Below are 24,085 nucleotides of genomic sequence, written 5' to 3'. Positions count from 1 at the left end.
GTGGCCCCCGGGCCGCATGTTGTGCAGGCCTGAGCTAGAGGCACAGATACCTCCTCTATTAGCTCCTTGAGTATTCTAGGATGCATTTCATCAGGCCCTGGTGACTTGCAGGAATCTAACTTTTCTAAGTGATTTTTAACTTATTCTTTTTTATTTTATCTGCTAAACCTACCCCCTTCCCATTAGCATTCACTAGGTTAGGCATTCCTTCAGACTTCTCGGTGAAGACTGAAACAAAGAAGTCATTAAGTATCTCTGCCATTTTCAAGTTTCCTGTTACTGTTTCTCCCTCTTCCCTAAGCAGTGGGCCTGCCCTGTCTTTGGTCTTCCTCTTGCTTCTAATGTATTGATAAAAAGTCTTCTTGTTTCCCTTTATTCCTGTAGCTAGTTTGAGCTCATTTTGTGCCTTTGCCTTTCTAATCTTGCTCCTGCATTCCTGTGTTGTTTGCCTTTATTCATCCTTTGTAATCTGTTCTAGTTTCCATTTTTTATGTGACTCCTTTTTATTTTTTAGATCATGCAACATCTCGTGGTTAAGCCAAGGTGGTCTTTTGCCACATTTTCTATCTTTCCTAACCAGCAGAATAGCTTGCTCTTGGACCCTTAATAGTGTCCCTTTGAAAAACTGCCAACTCTCCTCAGTTGTTTTTCCCCTCAGTCTTGATTCCCATGGGACCTTACCTATCAGCTCTCTGCCTTCCTGAAATCCATTGTCTCTATTTTGCTGTTCTCCCTTCTACCCTTCCTTAGAATTGCAAACTCTATGATTTCATGATCACTTTCACCCAAGCTGCCTTCTACTTTCAAATTCTCAACGAGTTCCTCCCTATTTGTTAAAATCAAGTCTAGAACAGCTTTCCCCCAGTAGCTTTTTCAACCTTCTGAAATAAAAAGTTGTCTGCAATGCAGTCCAAGAATTTGTTGGATAGTCTGTGCCCCGTTGTGTTATTTTCCCAACATATATCCGGATAGTTGAAGTCCCCCATCACCACCAAATCTTGGGCTTTGGCTCAGGGGCAGCTGGAGTAAGGACACCTAGGTTCTCCTGTTGACTCTCTCCCTAGATCCTGGTGGTGGGGCAGTAGGCAAACACACCGTTGTATAGTGCTGCTTTGAATCACCCAGCACCGAACACCACACTGTCTGCTGGGCTTTAAAAGGAGTCCGCAGAAACACTCGCCCAGGGCAGCGAATTCGCGTGACAGGTAGGGTGACCAGACAGCAAGTGTGAAAAATCGGGACAGGAGGTGGAGAGCAATAGGAGCCTATATAAGAAAAAGACCCAAAAATCGGGACTGTCCCTATAAAATCAGGACATCTGGTCACCCGAGTGACAGGAGAGAGAAATATCTAGATTTTATTCATTAGCATTTAGCCCCATCAGTCTGAGCAAGGTGCCTCTAGCCGGGTACCTTTCCTTTCCACCAGATCCCTTCCCCCCTCCCTGCCACCGAACTCCGGTGATTGCCGATCCAGCTCCCGGGGAGCTCACTCCGCGGCAGCCCGGTCCCGGGGGGCTCGGGAAGGGAAGTCGGAGCGGGGAGGAAGAGCTGAGCCGGCTCGGCTGGCCCCTCCTTAGCCGCGCGTCACTGGCTCTCCAGCCTGTCACTTGCACGGCGGCCCTGCCCCCGGCTGGAGTGTGGGGAGGGGCGGGCGAGAGGCCGAGGCCCCGGGTGCTCGGCGCGGGGGGAAGAGCGCGGACAATGCACAGGCTGGGAACTTCCTGCCGCGGCGGGTGCGCTGCCCGGGGAGAGGCGAGGGAGCCCGGCCGGCGCTCGGTAAGTGGGGCGCGCTCGCAGCACCAGCGGGAGGAGCCTGGGCTGCACCTTCCTCCTGCAGTCATGTCGCCGGGCTGCATGTGGAGCGGAGCGGGGGGCTGTGTCCGTCCGTCTCTCTGTCCCTCCCTCCCGCTGGGCGTGCTGGCAAGCCGGCCGCTCCCGGGGCGATGCACCGGGCGCTGCCTGTGCCTGTGGCCCTCACGCTCAGGTGTCCGAGCGAGCGATTTGCTGGCTCTTTTGTGTGAGCGCCCGGCTAGGGTGGGCTGGGGCAGGCCCGGCGCTCTGTCTGCTGGGCTAATTTGGGGGGCGTGGGGGGAGGCTGCTTGTGCAGCAGCCCCACTTTGCAGGGGCTGCAGAGCCAGCTGTCTCAGGGATGCAGGGAGGGCTCGCCCTCCCCCCCTTCCCCGCGCTTTGTAGGCCTGGAGCTGTGCAGCTTTGTTGTGGTTGATTTGTTGGAGCAGCTGGTGTCTCACACCCCTGCTGCCGCCTCTGCACCAGCACCAACACACTGGGTGCTTGTATCTGCTCTGTTTATTTTCACGTGTAATCCCTCTTCCCGGGGGGGAAATCAACAGAATCAGGGAGACAGGTGGGTGGTCTCTGCCTGTCCCCAGATAGATCTGGCTCAGTGGGTATCTCTGCATGGTGTCATCAAAATGAGGAGTACAGTACTCACTGTTAATGTGAGAGATGGTTTATTGTCCTCTGCTTTGTAAACTTTGCATTTCTCAAGGGTTTCCCCTATTGAAATAAAACCAGCGATGATCAGAGTTCTAGTTCCCTCTCCTGTCTCCCCTTCAGTGCCCCTCCCCACGCACAAGGTTCAAACCAGTTGACCCCTGAGCGCTCTAAATTGCTGGTATTTGATATGTAAGGGTGGAACACAGAAGCTTTGTGTCTTCAGCTACTGAGAAATCTAAATCACTGATGGCTTCCTGCTTCTCTAAACATCTACCTCCCTGTTTAATGTGGTAACAAGATTATCTTTCAGTTTGTCATTGTGTGTGTGTGTGAATAGAAGTTATTTTCCTGAGGCTGGCTTACTAAAAATAATACATTAAAATGCTTTACCTGTGGCATTAATTAAAACAAACTCCCTTAAAGCATATCAACTCCTTCACCGCTAATGCTGTTTGTTGTATTTTGCTTAGCTTGGACCATGTGAAGAGATGTGTCTAGTTCTCATGCCCTAGCACAATGTAGCAAAATTTGACAAACGCCATAGGGAGATGTTTACGTGAACGTCAAACAAAAATGCATTTGAATTTTTTAAAATAACTTAAATAATTTTTTGCCCCCCAAATTCCTGGGTGTTGCATGTAGGGGGATTATGGGGATGGATGGGAAGCTCTTTTAGACTTTGTCAGGGTTCTGAGAATCACATTAGCGGTTCTGACTTGTTATTGAAAAGGAGACTGTGTTTGAGGCTATAGGTTTCAAGTTTGAGCTTTACTGGGACTGTTGTTTCTTTCAGTTGAATGCAGCCCATAGATACTGCACATCTTTGCTGGTCATCATCTGACCCAGTCGTTCACAGAACCCATTGTAAACAGAAGGCTGCTTGTGCAATATTTTCAACTTTTGCACCGAAGAGATTTGACTGTAAATGGCTTTGCTTGTCCTAAGCCAAATTTCTTATTGCTCCCCTTTTAATGCCAGCGTAGAAGATTAGGGCAGGCAAAAGGTCTTGCTGAAAGTCTGGTGGGTAGGAAAAAAAATTGCAATAAGTTGTGTTGTTGCAGTCAAACCTGCCACCAAACTTCTTTGGGACATATCCCTCATCAGACCTCTCAATTGGTGCTTCAGACTGGCATACAACACTGAATTCAGACCCAAATAGCATTCAGTCCAGCAGAAACCCACTGTCCACAACAACGGGTATATAGAACTTTTAAACAAATTGCAGAGCAAAACCACTGCATATTAACTGAATAACTGAATCTTGCATCCAGCTTCCCTTGTTTATCCTGTTTTTATACCTGATAAGTTATGGACTTAATCATATTCTTAAAGCCTGTCTGTCACCATTTTAGCCTGAGTAAGCTTTGAAATATTTAAGTCATTGGTATTTGAATTTCTGTTTATTATTAAAGGGACCCAAGTAGCACATTTAGGATCCAATCGTCCCCAGTGTTGGGTCTTTAGATCTGTGGTTTTTGTTGGAAACGTATCATTTTCTTGCTCTTATTGTAGTAATTATTTCCTGACTTTTTTTTCTTTGTGTAAATGAGTAAAACACTTGCTAGATATGAGGGAAGGAGAGAGAGTTGTCAGATTTAAGTTGGTCTCCTGCTTAATAGCAAAGAACACAAACAAAGCTGTACATACACTGTTTCAAATAGGGAGAGGCAGAGGAATGCATATGTAGGCGGAATCTGCTTTCTAATTCTGTAGCAGACTAATGGAGGCGCTGGGAATTCTCCAGGAGGAGCTGTTATTTTTACACCCCGCTTGCAAAAATATTCGTTTTTTTTTTTTTAAGTGCGACTTCTGTAGTAATTTGCTTACTATCAATTCTTGTAGCTGTGATCATAATGAGCTAAGCATGCGTGAGGAGCACATCTGACTTATTCTTGAGGTTTGGCTGAGCTGTTTTCTTCAGATGGTTCTTTCATTCTTCCACTACTTTGTTCCATTGGTGCATGGATGTTCTCCTTTCACCTTCACCCAGGTGGTGGGTGTCATGGTAGACAGATAAAATCAGTTGAGGGGATGGGCATCTTTTTTGGCTGCCTCTGAAAGTAAATAAAGTTGTTCCATGTTAAAGTTCCTTTGCATGACACTTTACTAGGTCAGCACTCAGCTTGCTTTTCCCTCCACACCAGGTTTTTTTAACTCGCATTCCATCCTCTGAATGTGTTTCTCTTTCAGGGTAGGTCTATACTTACCTCCAGGTCCGGCGGTAAGCAGTCGATCTTCTGGGATCGATTTATCGCGTCTTGTCTAGGAGTACTGGCATCTCCTCTCGCCCTCGACGCCGGTACTCCTGCTCGGCGAGAGGAGTACGCGGCATCGACGGAGGAGCCTGCCTGCCGCGTCCGGACCCGCGGTAAGTTCGAACTAAGGTACTTCGACTTCAGCTATGTTATTCACGTAGCTGAAGTTGCGTATTTTAGTTCGAAGTGGGGGGTTAGTGTTGACCAGGCCTCAGAGTAGCTCAGAGCTGGAGCAGGAATGTCGTTGATGGCCAGATCATGCCCGCTTCCCAGCACCTTATTCCTCTACACGTCAGTGTCAGTTTGCTCCAATTCCATCTTTCTGATGCTCAAACACTGTGAAACATGAAATAGTTGGGTTTTTTTGAAAGGGGAGGGAGAGACTCTTAAGTGAGAAACAGAAGTTGGTGACAAAAGCGAATTTAGAGCTTGGAAAGTTGCTGGATTGACAGCTGTGTTGATTGACTTCCTCTGTTTACACATTAGACACAATGGGAAGAAAACTGTACTACAACCCCACCCAAGGACTTACCTCCCACTGAATGCTATTTGGGTCTGAATTCAGTGTTGTATGCCAGTCTGAAGCACCAATTGAGAGGTCTGATGAGGGATATGCATCCGAAGAAGTGAGGTTTTTACTCACGAAAGCTTATGCCCAAATAAATCTGTTAGTCTTTAAGGTGCCACCAGACTCCTTGTTGTTTTTGTAGATACAGACTAACACGGCTACCCCCTGATACTTACCTCCCACTTGTAGGGCTGCCTCCCAGGGATCTGAGAGGAGTTAAGTTTCCCTGTTGATTCAATCTTTGGCCTCCCTGCTAGACTTGGTGCCAGACAAAGATGCAGATAGTGATGGTGGCTTTTGATAAGGATGCCTGTTCCCTGGGAGTTGGACAGAAACTCACCAACTCAAGACATTCACCCATTGGTCACTACACCTTGGTTCTAACTACTTTCCATCACAACCAAAATCTGGGCTGAATCCATGAGCTAGAGTGAAAGGTTCTGTGTCCCACTCCTTAAGCCATCCAGTCCATTCTTCCTGTCCCAGTGCAGATTTATTTTTAACACACTCTGTGAGGTGGGGAAAACAGTACAGATAAGTTTAGTGGACCTTCTTAAAGTGACCATGTATCTCAGTTTTAACTGGAACAGTCCTAGTTCTTCACAAGATGTCTTGGAGTCCCAGGACCTTCTTTGAGACATCTGTTATATCACATTTTTATCAATCAAAATGCTTGTTTTTATAATGACAAAATGTCTGTCCAAAAAGTACGCTTAGGATTCTGGTGAGCAAGGTCTGTCTAACTACAATTGTAGTACTGCTGTGTAACTCTACCACTATAGATTAAAGAAGTACACCCTCCCCTCCCCTCCCATGTGAACATCGTTATACCAATGTAAAGGTGCTCTATCCAGGTATAACTTACTCCTGTAAGGAAAGCGGAATAAGAGCTGGTCTACACTGGGGGGGATCGATCTAAGATACTTTGACTTCAGCTACGCTAGTCACGTAGCTGAAGTTGCGTATCTTAGATCGATTTACCTTCGGTCCTCGCGACGCGGGATCGACGGTCGCGACTCCCCCGTCGACTCCGCTACCGCTGCTCGCTCCGGTGGCGTTCCGGAGTCGACGGGGAGCGCATTTGGAGATCGATATATTGCATCTTAACGAGACGCGATATATCGATCCCCGATAAATCGATCGCTACCCGCCAATACGGCGGATAGTCTGGACATACCCTAAGCTGTACTAGTATAAGGCACATTTATACAGGTATAGTTCTGTCCACAGTAGAAGTTGTATTGGGATAATAATTTCAGTGATGATAGTTATACTGGTATAAAACTTCAGTTTAGACTAGGCCTCAGTGCTGACACTTTTAAAACTTTCCTGGTGGATATTCTGTTATGGAAGGTCACTCTGACTGCAGCTTTCCAACAGGACACTCTTTAATGGTGTGATGGTTTCAGAGTTTTTGTTAACAAAGTAATTTATGACAGCTTATTTTGGGACCATGGCAGCGTATTTTAGAATTTTCATATCTGCTGGTATCAGCAACTACGACATTTTTTTCTAAAGCAAAGTACTAATGTTATGAGTAGGTCAGTACTGTTTTCTACAAAATGCTGTTTCTTTGCCAGCAGGGTCAGCAAAACAGTGTGTGAAATGGAACTTGTACGTGTGACTTATCGGGAGTGTGTGGGGGGGTAATGACTTTTTTTGTTTGTCTCTGCAACAGGGTTATGTAGAGCACCTAATTAAATCTCTCGCACCTCCTTCCCCCCACTCCCCATGCAATACACTAGTTTAAATTATTTGGCGTGAACTCCAGAAGTACTGGCACTGACGCTTCCTTTCCAACTTTGCCTCCGCCCCTCCGCCTGTTACTACTTGTCACATCCCAGTGTAGTACAATCAGTCCAGTATACCCGTTTGTTTTGCCTCCCTGTTTCTAGTGTGCTGCAGGCATTTGCACTGAAGGTGCATAACAGGCTTTGTAGAAGTTTAGGGTGTGGGGGAGGGAGATGAGTCTTTTGGCTCTCAGAAGAGGGTGCATTTCCTATATCTTTTTCCCTTAGGGTGGGGTGAAGGTCATTTAAAACAAAATGTGGGTAAAGGGTTTTAATTCCTCATTTTCACCACCTCCACAAAAAATCTGGACTGCTAGTAGCAGTCCCACTAAATCCCACTCAGATATTTGGCAATGCACCCAGAGCAATAGAGGAACACAGATGTTTCTGCTAAAATGCTCAGCAGTGAAATAGTTTACAATGTTAAAAACAACGAGGAGTCCGGTGGCACCTTAAAGACTAACAGATTTATTTGGGCATAAGATTTCGTGGATAAAAAAGTCTTCAGATGTATGGAGAAGTGGGTTTTTTACCCACGAAAGCTTATGCCCAAATAAATCTGTTAGTCTGTATCCACAAAAACAAGAGGAGTCTGGTGGCACCTTAAAGACTAACACGGCTACCCCTCTGATACTTTTTAAGATATTGACATTTCCGTGTATCCTCGTTAGGCTTCAGAGTAACATTCCAAATGGGAACATTTCATGGCTCTTCAGACTACCAGTGCAGGCTGTTTGCAGGCCCAAGCAGATGTCACTGCATCAGATTACATCTGGGCTAGAAACACTTTTTAAAATGAGAACTGGAGCAACAGTTGTGTCTGTTTGTGGCTGCATAGTCCTATTACTAGGGCCCTACCAAATTCACGGCCATGAAAAAAGCGTCACGGGCCATGAAATCTGGTCTCCCCCTGTGAAATCTGGTCTTTTGTGTGCTGTTATCTTATACTATACAGACTTCACAGGGAAGACCAGCGTTTCTCAAATTGGGGGTCCTGACCCAAAAGGGAGTTTCTGAGGGGATCACAAATTTATTTTAGGGGAGGTCACGGTATTGCCACCCTTACTTCTGTGCTGTCTTTTGAGCTGGCTGGAGAGTAATGGTTGCTGGTCTGGTGCCCTGCTCTGAAGGCAGCACCCTGCCAGCAGCAGTGCAGAAGTAAGGGTGGCAATACCATACCATTCCATCCTCACTTCTGTGCTGCTGCTGGCAGTGGCTCTACCTTCAGAGCTGGGCTCCTGGCCAGCAGACGCCACTCTCCAGCTGCTCAGCTCTGAAGGCAGTGATGCTGCCAGCAGCGCAGAAGTAAGGGTAGCAGTGCTGCAACTCCCCTTCCCCCTCACACACAATAGCCTTGCGCACCCCAAAAAAACCCCCTCCTTTTTAGGTCAGGACCTAAGTTCCCTCTAAGCTGTGCAGCTGGGTGGCCACCCAGCAGGCTCTCAAGTGCCATGCACTTCAGGTGTCCCTCCCCCCACTGCCGTGCTGCTCCTGCTCTCTGCCTTGGAGCTGCTCCTGGGAGCATCCTGCTTGCTGTGCTGAGGGAGGGAGGGGGTGCTGATGTCAGGGTGTCCCTCTCCCCCGGCCCCTGTATCCCATCTCCACAGAGCGCGGGGGGAGGAGGGGATCACACAACAGGGCTCAGGACTACATGGCTCAGGACGGAGGGAGCTTGCTGGCAGCTGCTGCTGTGTGTGAACGTGTGGATTTATTTAAAAGGGCAGCACACTTAAAGTGGTGGGCAGAGTACTTAAAGGGGCAATGCGTGTGTCTCCCTCACACACACTGTGTGTCTCTGTCACAGACATACACACTCTTTCACACTTGCTTCCCAACACATACTTGTATCAAGAAGTAACAACAATAATGCTTCTTTCAAAGTGTGTTATTTTAGGTTTTTAGACTGGTCTATGCATTTCCTAATTTTAATTTTTCTCTTACACTTAAATTTAATTCTTTGAGTAGTGAGTTCTAAAATGCCTAACCTGTCCTGACTGGAGTAATTATCCCTATGGTAACTTTTAAAAAATATATATTATATCTAGGTTTTTGGTTTCTACTGGTGGCGCACATCCGCACATTATCTCGATATGGTGCACATAACATTCCGCACATGGATGAAAAAAATTAGAGGGAACATTGACTCAGGACCCCTGCTATTACAACACAATGAAATTTCAGATTTAAATAGCTGAAATCATGAAATTTACGATTTAAAAAATCCTATGACCCTGAAATTGATCGAAATGGACCGTGAATTTTGTAGGGCCCTACATATTACGCATAGGGACTGGGGAGATTTATTTTAGCAGTATAAGGCCTCCTCTACACATAGCCCCCTAACCAAAATAGTTAAACTGTGAGAGTGTGTGTGGATTTTTTTTTTTTTAACTAACAATTATACTAGTAGAATCTCTAGTGTGGACGCAATAATATCGGTATAACTGTGCTTATTCTGGTACAGTTTATTTCTCTGTACAGTAGGGGATTTGTACCTCTTTAACTATACAATATAGATAGTTAAAGTGGTGTAGACAAGGCTGTAGTAGAATTACCACTGGGCTGTCTGGTGCTGTTATATTTGCTACATTCCAGACATTGTTGGTCCCTATTCATAGCTATAAATATTGACTTACCTTTGCTAAGCTGCTTGCAAAGAGAAACTACTGCTGTGTGAAACTACATCTTGAGTGAAACAATGCCTCTGATGATAACAGATAATCTGATAGCACATTGCTTGCAATCTCTCTTGGAAGTTTTGCATGAGTTCTCTGCTGCTAACTGCCTTACATTGTGGGTTTTATTTCCTCAGTGTTCCCACTAAGGAAACACCCAGCTCCTTCCCAGGGAATAGGGAAAAAAAATAGGAATTTCATTCTTGCATTCAAGTAAAACCCAAATGTTGCCTAGGATGCCCAGCACAATAAGTGCCTGAAAGTGCTGTGTTCTGTTTTAAATATTTGACATGAACCCTAGGGCAGTTCTTAGACTTTGTAAAGCTTTAAAGCCATGTGGAAGCTTGTATGTAAAAAATAATGTCGAAGTAGGAGATGTGTCACTGGGTGTGTGTATTTTTTTTATCCCTAATTATATAGATTTTTGTTTTAAACAAACAGAACTGCCTGAGCACTAGCAGTAGATGTGTTCCTGGCTCCCAGATCTGTACTCTCAGGATCTCCTGTGTTCAATTCCTGACTCTGCTACCAAATCCTTCCCTCTGTGGCTTGTGGCAAGTCTCTTAATTCACCACCTCCCCTTTGTAATGTGGGTGTGATGGTACTCTGCTGGCTGGCAGCTGTGAGAAGTAATTGGTCGTGGCGTGATTGTGAATCCTAGCTTATCCTAAGCTCCCATTGGTTTCAGTGCGAGTCTCAAGTACAGTGGGAATGCAGGATCTGGCCCTGACAACATAAAGCTCTGTATACTATCTACTGCATAGAATGACTGCATTTAGCCTCCAGTTTAACTTGTTTGCAGAGAAATAGCACAGGGTAAAACAAACTGTGGCAGTCTGGAGTAAATACCATCTGCACCCACTGATTAGTTTTCTTTGATTAACTGAAAATAATCTCTGATGCAACACAAGGTGTCAGTCCACGTGAAACAGAGGGACTCAACAAGGTGATTACACACATGGCTATTAATGGAATAAAATGTCCCTAAATCCAGAGGTGATATTTTCCCAAGTCTGTAGAATGCAGAATGGGGGAGTTTTTTGTTAGCCTTTAAACACCATGGCTAACAGAGTCAACAGTGGATTTTCTTTAAACTTTTTTGTCAAAACATTAAGGGGCCAGCATGATCCTCTGCAAACGATTTGGGCAAAAGTCATTTGCATTTTGCCACCATACTTAGATGAAGGTGTGTAACTCTATAGAAAGATCCACTGACTAGCAAGATTCTCTGCTGTTATTAGGAGCGGCTGTATAATAGCTTTGTCTTCTTGCCAGCATGATCAGAAAAATCTGTCTCACAGCCGAAATCGAGGCCAGGCTGCATGCAATGTGAACACTGTTTTCCCCTATCTATATAGACAAAGAAGGAATGTTGCTGTAGCACTGGGAAGTTGTCAGTTGTGCAGGTATGTGATTGTCTGACACAAGTCTTGGAATACGATGCCGCAGCGTGGAGATAGATCTGTTTTTAGTTTTTAAGCACTGTGGGTTAGGGCCTGTCTCTGACTGTAGTCTTGCCCACTGGGGCCCTGATCTTGTTTGGAGATTCTGGGTGTGTCTGTACAGGAAAAAAACTTGGAAAATTAGTACCCACCATTTACTGCAGACAGGATTTGGATGTTCTCCCATTGTGATATGTAAACCTGCTGTGTATAATGATGTAGACTTTTTTTTTTTTTTTTAACCATCTCATACACTGTTGCCATCAGTTCAGCTACCCCAATGTAGTATTGCTACTGTAGACAGTGCTGCAGATAGCTGCTGATGTCCTAACCACTGGGTTGTATAATTGTATACTGGTGGAGCATGATGATATATTTAAAATGCTGGTGGCTGACTGAGTTTATCCTACTGAGAGCAGGAAGAATGGCTAGGGTTCTGGCCTAGGACATGGGGAGACTTTGGCAAGTCCCTTAGCCTTGCTGTGCCTCAGTTCCCCATATGTAAAATGGGGATAATAATGCTTCCCTACCTCAAGGGGTGTTCTGAGGTTACATACATTAAAGATTGTGAAGTGCTTTGACATCTACTGATGAAAAGCACTATGTTACTAATAGGTGGTGTGTATTATTCTAGGACAGACAAAATCTAGGCCCCCCCAAAAAGCCTAATGTAGCTGAGATGCAGTCTCATCCCATCATGGCTTCTAACCTTGTTCTCTTTCCTTACGGATACTTTTTTTTGCCCCTGGCAACCATATTTCTGGTTTAGTCCTGTGGTTACAGAGTGGGTATACATTGTTATCAGTGCTGATTTTGAGCCAGGGTGAGCTTTAAAATGTTTTTCCTGGTGGGTTTTTTTTTGTTTGTTTTTTTTGTACTACATTTTTGCAGTGGAAGTGCTTTTTAAAATTTTTTTCCCCACTGTTGTTCTATTACAATGCCGTTTGCAACAACAGGCATCTCCCTGCTGCGGGACCAGCACTTTGTGCTAACAGTATTGCCGACCCCAGTGATGCATCTTCAGTAGCGGGCGAAAAAAAAACGTGTGTTCTTCAGTCGAGTTAGCCTCAACATGAAGAAAATTCCTAGTGAAGATGGAGCTCATCTTTAACTCAGCCTGCTCTAGGGGAGGCTGGGATTTACCGTGGCCTGCTAATCTGTGTGAAAACTACAAACTGCCTTGTCTTCACTAGGAGGATTTTACTTTGTTTTAGTTAACCTGAGTTAACTAAATGCAAGTTGGAAAAGCATCTTTTTAGGCCTCAAAAAACAAGAGACCGAACCAAAAGTAATCATGGGATTGACTTAATAATGAGATATTTTTCCTTTTTATATATTAAAAAAAAAAAGGGGGGGGGGAGTGCTTTTTATTTGCCTTTTGAGCCATAAGGGGTCACTCGAGTCATCTTTCAAGATTTTTTTTTTCCACAACCATGAGGTCTACGATCTCTCTCTTTATTTATATTTTAAGTGAAAGCTGAGATTCGCACAGAATGGCAGATTCCAGGGACCGGGGCTTTAAGAAAAACACAAAGATCATGTCAACAGGACAAAATTATATCAATTTAATTTATGTTGGCATACAGCCACCATAGTTATTAAATCGCTTGTGTGTGCGCACACTTGGCTCCTTGTGTCAGCGGAGTGTATCCTCACCAGCAGCGCTTGTATCGATTGTATTGTCTGTCTGTGGGGATTTTGGGATGGCTCCTGAAGGCCAGTAAGCAGTGTCTGCACTGACCTAATTACATCATCAGTGACACTACGCCGCTCGGGGAGCGGGTGTTACTAAATCAGCATAGGGAGGCACTTACATTGACAGCCAAAGTGAAGACACTTCCACAGCTATGTTAACACAAGACAGTTTATGTAGTGTATACCAGGTCTAAGTATCGTGAAACTTATTGATAAAATCATTATCAAAACTGGTTTAGGTGGACACTCTTTTAGTAGCAATGGGCTGCCAAGGCATTCAAGCATCCATATCCAGATTAGGTTTACAACCTATGTAAGGCTGAGTTGGTGTCTGGATTGAGATTAGATGGTGTATAACCTTGTAAATGGCTTTCATGAGATTTCAACTGCATCCCCACCTGATGTGGAAAATAGGTCCCTTCATGCTTTGGAACTGACCTGGCATCAGAATTGTAGAGGTGGCTTTGCTAACTGAAAATCAAATGGGTTGGGATTTGAGATCCAGTCTTGACCCATCTTTAACTGTTAAGGAGAGTGGAAACTGAGCAGGGCCCTTTCCTATAGAAGCTATACAGTGCAAGGCATAGCCCTGTTGCCTTGATCATTTGCCACCTTTAGAGCAGAGCCTTCAAACTAGGCATTGATTGTGCTTTATATATGTGTTTCTCCCCCAGACTGCTAGAGAGAGAATTTCTTGTAGACTGCCCATGTCCCATGGTTGCCTTAGCTAGGAACAAAACTTCCTGTAGTGTCTATCTCCTGCTGGAGTTAGGAGAACTGCTAAAGTAATTGCAAAGCAACCACCTCAGTGTGATGGGGATTTGGGAGTGTGCGTGGGAGGAAGCAGCATGTTCTGACAAGGTGCAACCTTTGGAAAGTCTCTCTGAAGCCTTGTCTACATTGGCAAGTTTCTGCACAGTAAAGCAGCTTTCTGCATTGTAACTCCCAAGGTGTACGCACTGCCACGCCAGTTAGTGCACAGAAACTGCACAATTGCAGTGCTGTAAAAAAACCACCCCGGTAAGAGGCGTACAGCTTTCTGCATCGGGGCTACAGCGCCGTGGTGCCAGTGTAGATACCCTGGTTGATTACAGCGCCGTGATTGGCCTCCAGGAGGTGTCCCACAATGCCTGTTCTTGCCTCTCTGGTCATCAGTTTGAACACTACTGCCCTATAATAATAATAATTAATGAAGATATCCCATCTCCTAGAACTGGAAGGGACCTTGAAAGGTCATCGAGTCCAGCCCCCTGCCTTCACTAGCAGGACCAAGTACTGATTTTGCCCCAGATCCCCAAGTGGCCCCCTCAAGGATTGAACTCACAACCCTGGGTTTAGCAGGCCAATGCTCAAACCACTGAGCTATCCCTCCCCTGCCCTCAGGTGACCAACCGTGAGGCGTCCTCCCCTCCCCTCCCCCCCCCAAATTCCTTGGGAATTTTGAAAGTCCCCTTCCTGTTTGCTCGGTGATTCGTGCAGTGGTCTCAGTGCATCTTTCCAGGTGATCATGCCTGCTCCACGCACCAGGCGACCCCCCCCCCCCCCCCCACATGGAGCAATGCTGAGCTGCTGGACCTCATCAGCATTTGGGGAGAGGAGGCTGTCCAGTCTCAGCTGTGCTGAGGAGTTATAGGAGGAGTTATAATACCTACGGACAGATGTCATGATGCATAATAGAAAGGGGCCATGAGCGGGACACACTGCAGTGCAGGGTAAAAGTGAAGGAGCTGCAGAATGCCTACCACAAGGCGCGGGAGGCAAATTGCTGCTCCGGTGCTGTGCCCACGAGCTGCCGGTTCTAGAAAGAGCTGTATGCAGTACTAGGTGGCGACCCCACCTCTACTGCAAAGGCCACTGTGGATACTTCGGTGGCTCACATACCCATCGAGAGTGGATCGAGCAAGAAGGAGGCAATCTTGGACGAAGAGGGGGAGGGAGACCAAGAGGCAGAGGACAACTCGGAGGTCAGACATGCATGCAGCCAGGAGCTCTTCTGTACCCCGGAGGAGGCTAGCCAGTCTCAGCTGTCGGATCTTGGCGAAGTGCAAACAGAAGAGGAGGCCCATGGTAAGAGGCTTTGATTTTGGGAATTGCTGAAGCAAGTTGTTGGGGGCAGGAGGGATGCAGAAAGCAGGCTTGTGTCTGTCTGACGCGTACCACCACATGCCTAGTCTGAGCGGCGGACCAGGCTGTTGATTGACTCCCTCACTTCATGGGAATCTGTCTCGGAGATCTCCACGAAACTCTCAGGGACATACTGGGCTATCTGCTGCTGCAGGTTCTTTGGCAGTCTTCGAGAAGACCCTCCCTTGATTCCCTGCTCACCCTCAGCAGCGGGATATCTTCCATAATGAACACAGCCTATGGAAAATGTGGGGACAGTAATGATTATAAGCCCCTCCCCCTACAGTGCTGGGTCTCCCCAAGAGCCACGTGCCCAGTGTACAGTATGGTCCTGGGACACTGATTTCCCCTGCCCTCGTGGTTACTCACTATTTTGGGGGTCTTGTGGCTCCTGTGTGCTTGCCTGGAGTCAGTCAGTTAGTGACAGGTATGTGACTAGTGGTGGTGTTTTAAATCACTAAATCAGTGGTCTCTGTTGCAAACAATACTGCTTCTATAAAATGTTGCATTTTGGCTTCACAGATATGGCCTGGGGAGCCCAGCCTCCCTCTTTGTTATTGCCAGCTGAACGGCTGCACACAACTAGAAAGCAGCCACGAAGAACTAAAGAGGACTTTCTGCGTGAAGTCACGATGCTCTCTGCGGCCAAAAAAAAAAAAGAATTGAAGGAGTGACAGGACAGCGAGAAAAGGGACTGAAAAGAGAACGCAGCACGCCAGAATGAAGCCACGGAGCAGCTCTTAAACATTATGGAATTTCAAGCGGACAGGATCCAGACGCTACTAGCATTGCAAACCGAGCAGTTCCGCACCTGCCCTCCCCTGCAGCCGCTGTCGCAAAACTCTTTCCCATGTACCCCCCAGACACCGCCAACACACTCTTATCACCCTTCTGGCTTCAGTTTGTACCCTCTGTATTCCACTCCTGCCCCATCACAGTCCAGCCCTGCAGACTCCCAGTACCCACTGCACTCAACACCCGTCCCTCTGCAGTTTAGCCCTCCTGAAGTACAGTACCTGCTGCACTGTACTCCAAAGGACAAAGTTGCATATGATACCTGGACATACACAAATCTTTAAGAGACAAACAAAAATAAAAAACACATCAGCACTGTGGGGAATGGGGAAAGGGAGGGTCCCGGGACCCCACCTCCTCTTGGGACCCTCCCTTTCCCCATTCCCCACAGTGCTGATGTGTTTTTTATTTTTGTTTGTCTCTCCTCTGGTGGTTGTTTTTTTAATAAAAGAATTGTTTTGGTTTTAAAGCAATCTTTATTCCATTAATTGAAAGCAAACAGAATCATAGTGCATTGTCTGCACCAATCACAATCGCTTCCTAGCATTACAAGCACTGCACTCCTAAGCATGGCAACAAATATTAGTGGCTTTCAGCTTCAAATTGCTGCCTCAAGGCATCCCTGATCCTTATGGCCCCGCGCTGCGCCCCTCTAATAGCCCTGGTCTCTGGCTGTTCAAATTCAGTCTCCAGGTGCTGAGCCGCAGCGGTCCAGCCCTGAGTGAAGCTTTCACACTCTTCCCTTCACAAATATTATGGAGCGTACAGCATGTGGCTATAAGCACAGGAATATTGTCATCAGCTAGGTCCAGCCTCCCATATAGGCAGCACCAGTGGGCCTTTAAATGGCCAAAAGCGCACACACAGTCATTCTGCACTTGCTCAGCCTGTTGTTGAACCGCTGCTGTCAAGGTGCCCGGTTTATGGCTTCATAAGGGGTAGGCAGGATCACCAAGGATCACAATGGGCATTTCAACTTCCCCTACAGGGGATTGCTGGGATGTGAAGCAATGCATCATGGAACATTGGGACAGGATGCAGGTGGCATGCGACCCCCTCCGCCTTCCCACAACTCTCAGCGGCGGAAGAGATTCTCTGTGGGATAGCAGCCCAGAGCGCACTGCTCTGAGTACCACTGCAAGTGAACACGCTAGTGCGCAAGCAGCTGACAGTGTGAACACACAACAGCGGTTTCCCTTCAGTGCTCTCTGAGTGGCGATGTAACTCTGCGAGTGTAGGCATACCCTAAGTTTCGTTCCTCCCTTCTCCTTCCTGCCTTGGGTAAATGCACACTCCCTAGCATGGTTGGCGTTAACAGGAGGGATGGCCAAAGCATAATATCATGCATCCCAATAACGTTGTTTAATCAAATTTACCAATTACGTAAGTACGTTTGCCAAGTAACAAGGGAACTCCTACAATGGAACTTGGGGTGGGTATACTGGGTATGTGTCAAGTGAATGCTTCTATAGCAGGACCTCTAAGGCCATTATACACAGTGAAATTAGTGAGGCAGGTCAGTATTTTTCCCCCCTGCTTCTCAGAGGGGTGAAACTGAGGAACAGAGTGGTTGACTTGTCTGAGATCACACAGCAAATCAACAGCAGAGCTAGAAATAGCTCCTAATTCCCAGTCTAAGCTCTAATACTGTACTAAACTCACAAGTTGTACAGTGCAGAGCCAGTTCTGGTGTGGCAAAGTGCCCTCCTTTGCTTTCATTCTGTGTGCATGCTTAGCTACAATACATGCTGTCACTGCAGCGCAACAGTCTGTAGGGGGGAGGGGAGGATGAAGTCAGTTTTCAAATTGCTACCTGCGTATCACTCTGTTTTGTAATGTTCTAGTAACCATCACTTTAATATAATTACAACCTGCCCCATCCGCTTCTTAGCCATTAATTTTAGTGAGCAGGGCGAACGCCAAGGCTTTTATTAATAATAGAAGCCAATAAAAATGCTGCTTTCTTGCTCCTCCGGTGACTGCCAGGTCCCCCAGAGATTCAAGTAAAATCCTTCATCATCAGGATTTGCCCTCAAGTCGTGGGTGTTAGGAGGCCCATGATTTGGGTGGTTCCCCCCCCCCCACAGGATCTTTGTTTAAATTCGGGGTGAGGGGGAAGCTTTACTGGCCTCAGACCAGAAAAATCTAAGCTGCAGGCATAAAAGTCCAGCAGTGCATATCAATTTTCACTGGATTTATTCTCTCTTCCCCCACCCCCTCCATCCCTGTCCCAACGCCAAAAAGAAACAAATTTATTTTGCTCACATTGAGCCAGCATCAGATTAAAGCCTCTATCTCTGGTGTTTCTGAGATGATCTGATCAGGGAGGTTTGTACTGAACTGGTTTTTAATGTAATTCTAGCTTTCCTGAAAGATGTTTAAAGACAAATGAAATCTAGTGCAAATAAAAATCACTCTTTATTCAGAGAAACACTGTCAGTTTAGTACTTGCTCTTTGAATTGGTTGTATTTAAGTGTTAAGCGCAAAATGTAGATAGGGAATATTTTGGAGAATTGTTTTGGAGAAGCAGAACGGCGCCGAGATCAGGGGGGCTAACTAATACTAGAAAGTTGGTGGTGACTAAAGTCAGTGCAGTGAGTTTGGTGGGTCTTAGTCCAGTACTCTGTGGAGATGTAGCAACAACACACATGCTCTCAGACAACCACAATGAGCCAGAGAAAGCAAATCTGTCTCTCCATATGGGAAGTGTTTATATTGAGGAAGTGGTACTTCTGCCTTGAGGATAAAATGGAGGCTTAACAAATTAGCATTCTGGCAACCAGCATTAAGTTCAAACCCCAGTCATTATTGAGAGGAGAGACGATAAAAAGAACTAACCTATAGAGTGCGTTATAGAGGTCTCGCTAGCTAGTGTTCTAACTGTGGACGTGAATGTGCCCGACCTCTTTGCCTTGTTTCACCCACTCAGGTGATTCCAAGCCAAGCATTAATGGTTTCTCATGTCTCCTTTCTTTTGTCCCTTTAGATCAATCATGATGCTTTGGTCCACACGTCCTGAAGAAGACTCTGCTACCAATATCTTCATTTCCAGCTAAATATACGTGGCTGTAACAGCTGCCATGGAAACGTGCTGTACAGAGGAGGCCGTTGGAACCAGCTCTCCATCTGTCATCTGCAGGCAAGTTGAGGGAGGGGACCGGAAGCAGGAGGAGAGCAGAGCAGGTGACCGGCTGCCTGAATGGAGCGATGTTTCAGTTGTGGCTGTGGAGCAGGCACCCCCTGGCAAGCTGAAGAAAACTGCCTTCAAGCTCTTTGGGGGGAAGAGGAGCATATGCACCCTGCCAAGCTTCTTTGGAGGAAAAAATAAAGGCCAAGGGAAGGGAGCCTCCAAAAAGGGTCTCAGTAAAAGTAAGACGCATGATGGGATCAGCGACGTTGCATATGAGGATGGGAAAGGGAGGTTGCGGTTGGAGAGCCCCTTGAATGGAGGGATGGACTCGCATCCTCGCCCGCTGCCAAGCTCTCAGAGCGCTCACTTGGCAACAGACGCCAGCGTCAAATTTGAGTTTGGCAGGCAGGAGAGCTCTCCCTTGGGGAGTGCCGAGGGCTTTGAGAAAAAGCCCAATGGAGACAAATCGTTGTCCTTCCCTAGACCCAAGAAAGGGCTGAAGGGGCTTTTCAACAGCATCCGGCGCCACAGAAAGAACAAAACTGCTGAGTCTGAGAAAGCGGAGTGGGCTGCTGATTGTGGGGATGGAAAGCAAGTCAAGAAAACTCGAGAGGCGGGGGCTGAAACCCAGCGAGCCTCTGAGGAGGAGAGTCCAAGAGGCACCCCTCTCCCCGCACCATGCACAGGGAGCTTGGATGGTAACTGCTCACTGAGCACAACGACCAACCTGGGAGAAAACACCGACTGGCTCATGGCTGCTCAAAGTAGCTCGGAAGGAGATGCAGCAATGGTGCCTGTGGGCAAAGACGATATTCTAGATGTGAAATTGGATGCAGAGACTATTGTCTGTGCCAGCTCCCCCTACGGTGGCCTCCCAGATGCACACCATCCTGACTACGCAGACAACGACCCCCCTTCAGTACACTCCGGAGACCAGCTCAGCTTGATCTTTGGAGATGTCACTTCCCTTAAAAGTTTTGATTCTCTCACTGGGTGTGGAGACATAATTGCTGAGCCAGACATCGACAGTATTGCTGAGAGCACGATCTCCGTGGAGCGCAGTAGAGACGCTGCCAAGAGAAGCTCATGCCTTGTCACTTACCAGGGAGGAGGGGAGGAGATGGCCAGGCCAGAGGAGATAGAGGAGTACCTCCAGCAGCTGTGGGAGGGCACCACCGAGGCGGACAGCCGCTACGAAACCAAGCTGCCTCAGTCCATAAACAGTCCCAACCTGCAGGGAGTGAATAGCAAGCTGGAGACTTGCGGCTTACGTGAGGCGGCGGCCCATCTGTATGCTGGAGGTGTGATGGATGATGTAGAGCTCTTAACACCACCCAGTGACCAGCAAGAATCTGCCCCCAATAGCGATGAGGGTTATTATGACTCTACCACACCAGGGCCAGAGGATGAACTTGGGGAAATCAAGAAGGACCGTCTCCCAAGAGACAGTTACAGCGGTGATGCACTTTATGAGTTTTATGAGCCCGATGACACCCTGATGAGCCCCTCTCTCGGGGACGAATCCTTATTTGAGAGCAAAGCATCTCATCCAGAGATCTTCAGCCGCTTCTTAGACTTTGCTGTCCCTGCTGAGAAGAACCTTATTCAGATGATGGGGCAGAGCAGCGGAGTGATGGAGACTGAGGAAGAGAGGCTGGCTGCTATTCAGAAACAGCTGCTGTATTGGGAGCTTCAGAGGGAACCAGCTGTAAAACGTCTGGATGTCCCCAGCAAAGAGAAATGTCCCAGAGACAAGCAATACATTGAATGTAATACTAGAGCAGCCAAATTAATTGGCAAAAATCAGAGTTGCCTTGGTAGCGAGCAAGTTGCTTCTCCAGTTTTGAGCAGAAGTGTAGATGCTGGGATTTCAGTGTCGAGACTGGAAAATCCTGAGTGGAGGGACTTTCAAGGGACACAGTGTCCAGAAAAGTATTACAATGGCCAAAAAGCCCAAGGAAGTTGCCTTATTCAGCTCATGAAAAACAACTCTGTGTTTGATTCTGATTTGGATCATGCAGTGTTTGGGGGACTAAATAGCTTAGTCCCAGCCAAAACTGTGACCGTGACCTGTCCCAGCTACAGAACACCTGACCCTGATAGCTGTTTTCAAAATGAACACCGCAGCAGAGTGGAAAACTGCCTCAGGGAACCCCAGACAGAAAGTGAATGTGAACCCGAGCATGCTGTTAACTTCTCTCAGGCGCTGGTTGAGTTCACTAGCAGCGGCACTCTCTTCTCCAGCCTCTCTGAAAGCCTTGGTAGCTCTGATTCAGGTTCTTCCTTCACTCAGAACCTTTCTGTCCTTCCAACCATGGTCACTTTTGACATAGTGGATGTGGAGCAGGAAGGTGAGGGAGAATGTGAGCAGCATCTGGAGATGAATGCCGACGAGGACATTGCTGCATCCTTTGAGGCCTTTGATGACAGCTACGTGCAAAAGGAGTCCTTTGCTGAATGTGATGAACGAATGTTCCCGGGATATCCCCAAGACTCTTTCCAGAGCTGTAACTGGGGTGTTGGCAGCCTTCCCCGTCACCTGCACCTGCACGGCTTGAGCCCCTCCATGCCAGCACCACTCTCCATCAACAGAAGGAGCAGGTCACTTGACACGGAGAGCTTGGAGTTGGAGCTTGCAGATATGCCTTTCTCCAAGAATGGCCTTAAGCCTTGTCAGCTCTGGTCTAAATGCGACAGTGGCAAAAAGGACTCTGTCTCCAGGCTGAGCAGAAGCAAGGATAGCATTCAGCTGTCTCCTTCCGAAGGAGGAGAAGCTGATGGGGTCCTTACTTGGCCAGGGTTGCAGCATGTAGAGTACAAAGCCGAGCTTTCTTCAGGGGGAGAGAAACCGTGGAGCTGTACTCCGACTGCAAGGGCTGCTGTTGTCGAAAGCAACTGGAATACATCTGAGCAGTCAGAAGTGAATTCCCCTTACGTGTCCCTGGGATGGAACAATGCCAGGGAGACTCCGGACAGGATGCCTCAGGATACTGGGGCCAGTAATTTAATGCTTCAGACACCTAGACACATGGTCAGACCATCCAATTTACCTCTGCAGACTGAGACAAGACAGGCCCAAGAGGTGTCTAGCTCCTACAGGTATCCTAGAGAAAATATGGCCAAAAAGCTGGCTCGCGTGCTACCTTTGGGAGAAAAAGGGGCTGACTTACCTCAGAGCTTCGCTTTCACGCAGTCCCCTAACAAAACCGCAAAGTGCAAACTTGTTGGCATTACACAAGGAACGCTCCAGTTTCACGATGGCACTGAGACCTTAAAACCCTCAGCTTGCTTTGCTGAGCGTTATGGAAGCTCCAGTACAGACCTGCTGAAAGAGGGACCCGTACATGGGAACACACTGCCCATTAGCTGTCAAAGCACTACAGTGAATGTAACAGTAGCCAAATAGCTAATACTGGAGGGCTGAGGGAGGGCAGCCAAGGGTTAACTTTCAGGGAGGGGTGGGGTGGTGGGAGGGGGAAAGTATACTTCAATGAGTGGTTTTCATTTAGAATTGATCCAACAAAGATGAACTCTTCTCTCTTGCAGTTGCAGTTGGGTGCAGTATGTAGTCACTCACAATGCTGCTGGTGTTCTGCACTGCTGTGGGTGCTCTGTTGTGGTTTTGTGTAGGCCACCTCCTAGTTTCGTAGACTAATGCTTGAGGCACCAGTTTTTGTTAGTGTGAACCACCACTTTATTGACTATAATAAACTGTGCAGAGCAAGTATCAATACATAGTGCAGTTGCTGTTGGAATAAAATCCCCTGGAAATAGACTCCCAGTTCAGGCTAGTTTTCTGCAGATCTATTTAAAGGAACACCATCAACTGCCAAAAATCATAACTCTGAATGTTTTTAACAAGAAATGAATGGCTGTAACTGTAGCATCAGAGGGATGATAAATAATATCTTCCCAGTGTGTTTGCTTTGTGCATTTGGCAACACTTGATACACACTCAGACTTATGGTTTCACATGTGTGGTCCTTTCCTCCCATTTATGTGGATCTTTCACACAGTGTCATGGGAAAAAACAGGAAAAAGTGGATGTAAAACTAGAAATTGGCAGGGGACTTGAGACAGGTGCAGTACCTGAAACTACTTAACAATTAGAACAATATTCAAAAGCAATTAAAGGTTTTTGTTACAATTTACTTCCTGTGAAGCTTCTTTTTGACAGATTTTGGAATGTTTTCCACACTCTCTCTCATCACCTCAGATCCCTTCTCAGGGAAGAAGTGAGAGAAAGTATGGCATCTGCATCTAGGGTTTTCTCCCCACCAAAGCAAAAATCATTCAAAAAGAGAAACATTTCAAGCCAAACAGAGAACTTTCCTATAGATTTTCATTTTGGTCAAAAAGATCTTTTCCGTTGTGTGTAGCAGTGGGGAGGGAGTTTTCCAACCAGCTCTATTTTTAATTCACTTTATTTAAACAACACCCTCCCCCCCCCAATAAAAAAGCAACTTACATGTTGATGGTGTCCCTTTAAGAATAAAATGTCAACAGTCCCCTTATTTCTTTGGAGTGATCAAACTTCATGGTATATAATGTTCAGCCGAAATATTTTTCTTATGTGCTTTGCCCCATCTCCCTAAGACATGGGTCGTGATTAATATCTTTTATATAAGCCAAGTTGGATCACGCCCGTAGCTGTTAAGTTGCAGATGTTGATGCTTTTCTTCAAAAGTAAGTGTTGTGTTTTGGATTTTTATTTTCTTTGCATAAATTCATACGAGGAAAGTATTCTGTTAATTGGAATACGGGATGTAACACAGCCTAAATTAGGCTTCACAATTTCTTTCTCCCGTCTGGAGGAAACGACAAAGCTGCACATAGTGCCACCCTTTTGCTCCCACACCTTGCAGGGACGATGGAGGAAGTAGCAAGCTGTGGAGATGCACTTTGCTCTTGAGAGAGGGCTGATTGCATTGACAAAGCTCTTGAAAGCACCTGTTTCGGGCTGTTGGAGCAGAGCACATGTCTTCACGCAAGGAAACTCCTTTGTCCTTGTCAATCTTAAATACATGATTTCAGTTTCTTATATAGATCTCTTTTCCTCCTAGCTGGGTCTTGCTGAGTCTCTCCATGCCTCAGTCAAGGTTTATATTCTTGGACTTAATCTGATTCCTGGTGGACTACAGTGCACTAAAA

The 24,085-nt window shown here is 46.6% G+C and overlaps 1 protein-coding gene across 1 annotated transcript; it reads left to right on the top strand.

Annotated features, from left to right (window-relative positions):
• Positions 1-1,657: 1,657 nt before the first annotated feature.
• AMER1 (APC membrane recruitment protein 1) lies at positions 1,658-22,367 on the top strand. Its single transcript, XM_054040453.1, has 2 exons — positions 1,658-1,778; positions 18,791-22,367. Exon 2 carries the CDS (start codon positions 18,885-18,887, stop codon positions 22,338-22,340), a length of 3,456 nt encoding a protein of 1,151 aa, XP_053896428.1. The 5' UTR covers positions 1,658-1,778; positions 18,791-18,884; the 3' UTR covers positions 22,341-22,367.
• Positions 22,368-24,085: the final 1,718 nt, after the last annotated feature.

The sequence above is a fragment of the Malaclemys terrapin genome, chromosome 9 (assembly GCF_027887155.1).
Source record: "Malaclemys terrapin pileata isolate rMalTer1 chromosome 9, rMalTer1.hap1, whole genome shotgun sequence".
Taxonomy (NCBI): domain Eukaryota; kingdom Metazoa; phylum Chordata; order Testudines; family Emydidae; genus Malaclemys; species Malaclemys terrapin.
The sequence above is the reverse complement of the archived record's forward strand: the minus strand, read 5'-3'. Positions and strand labels throughout refer to the sequence as shown.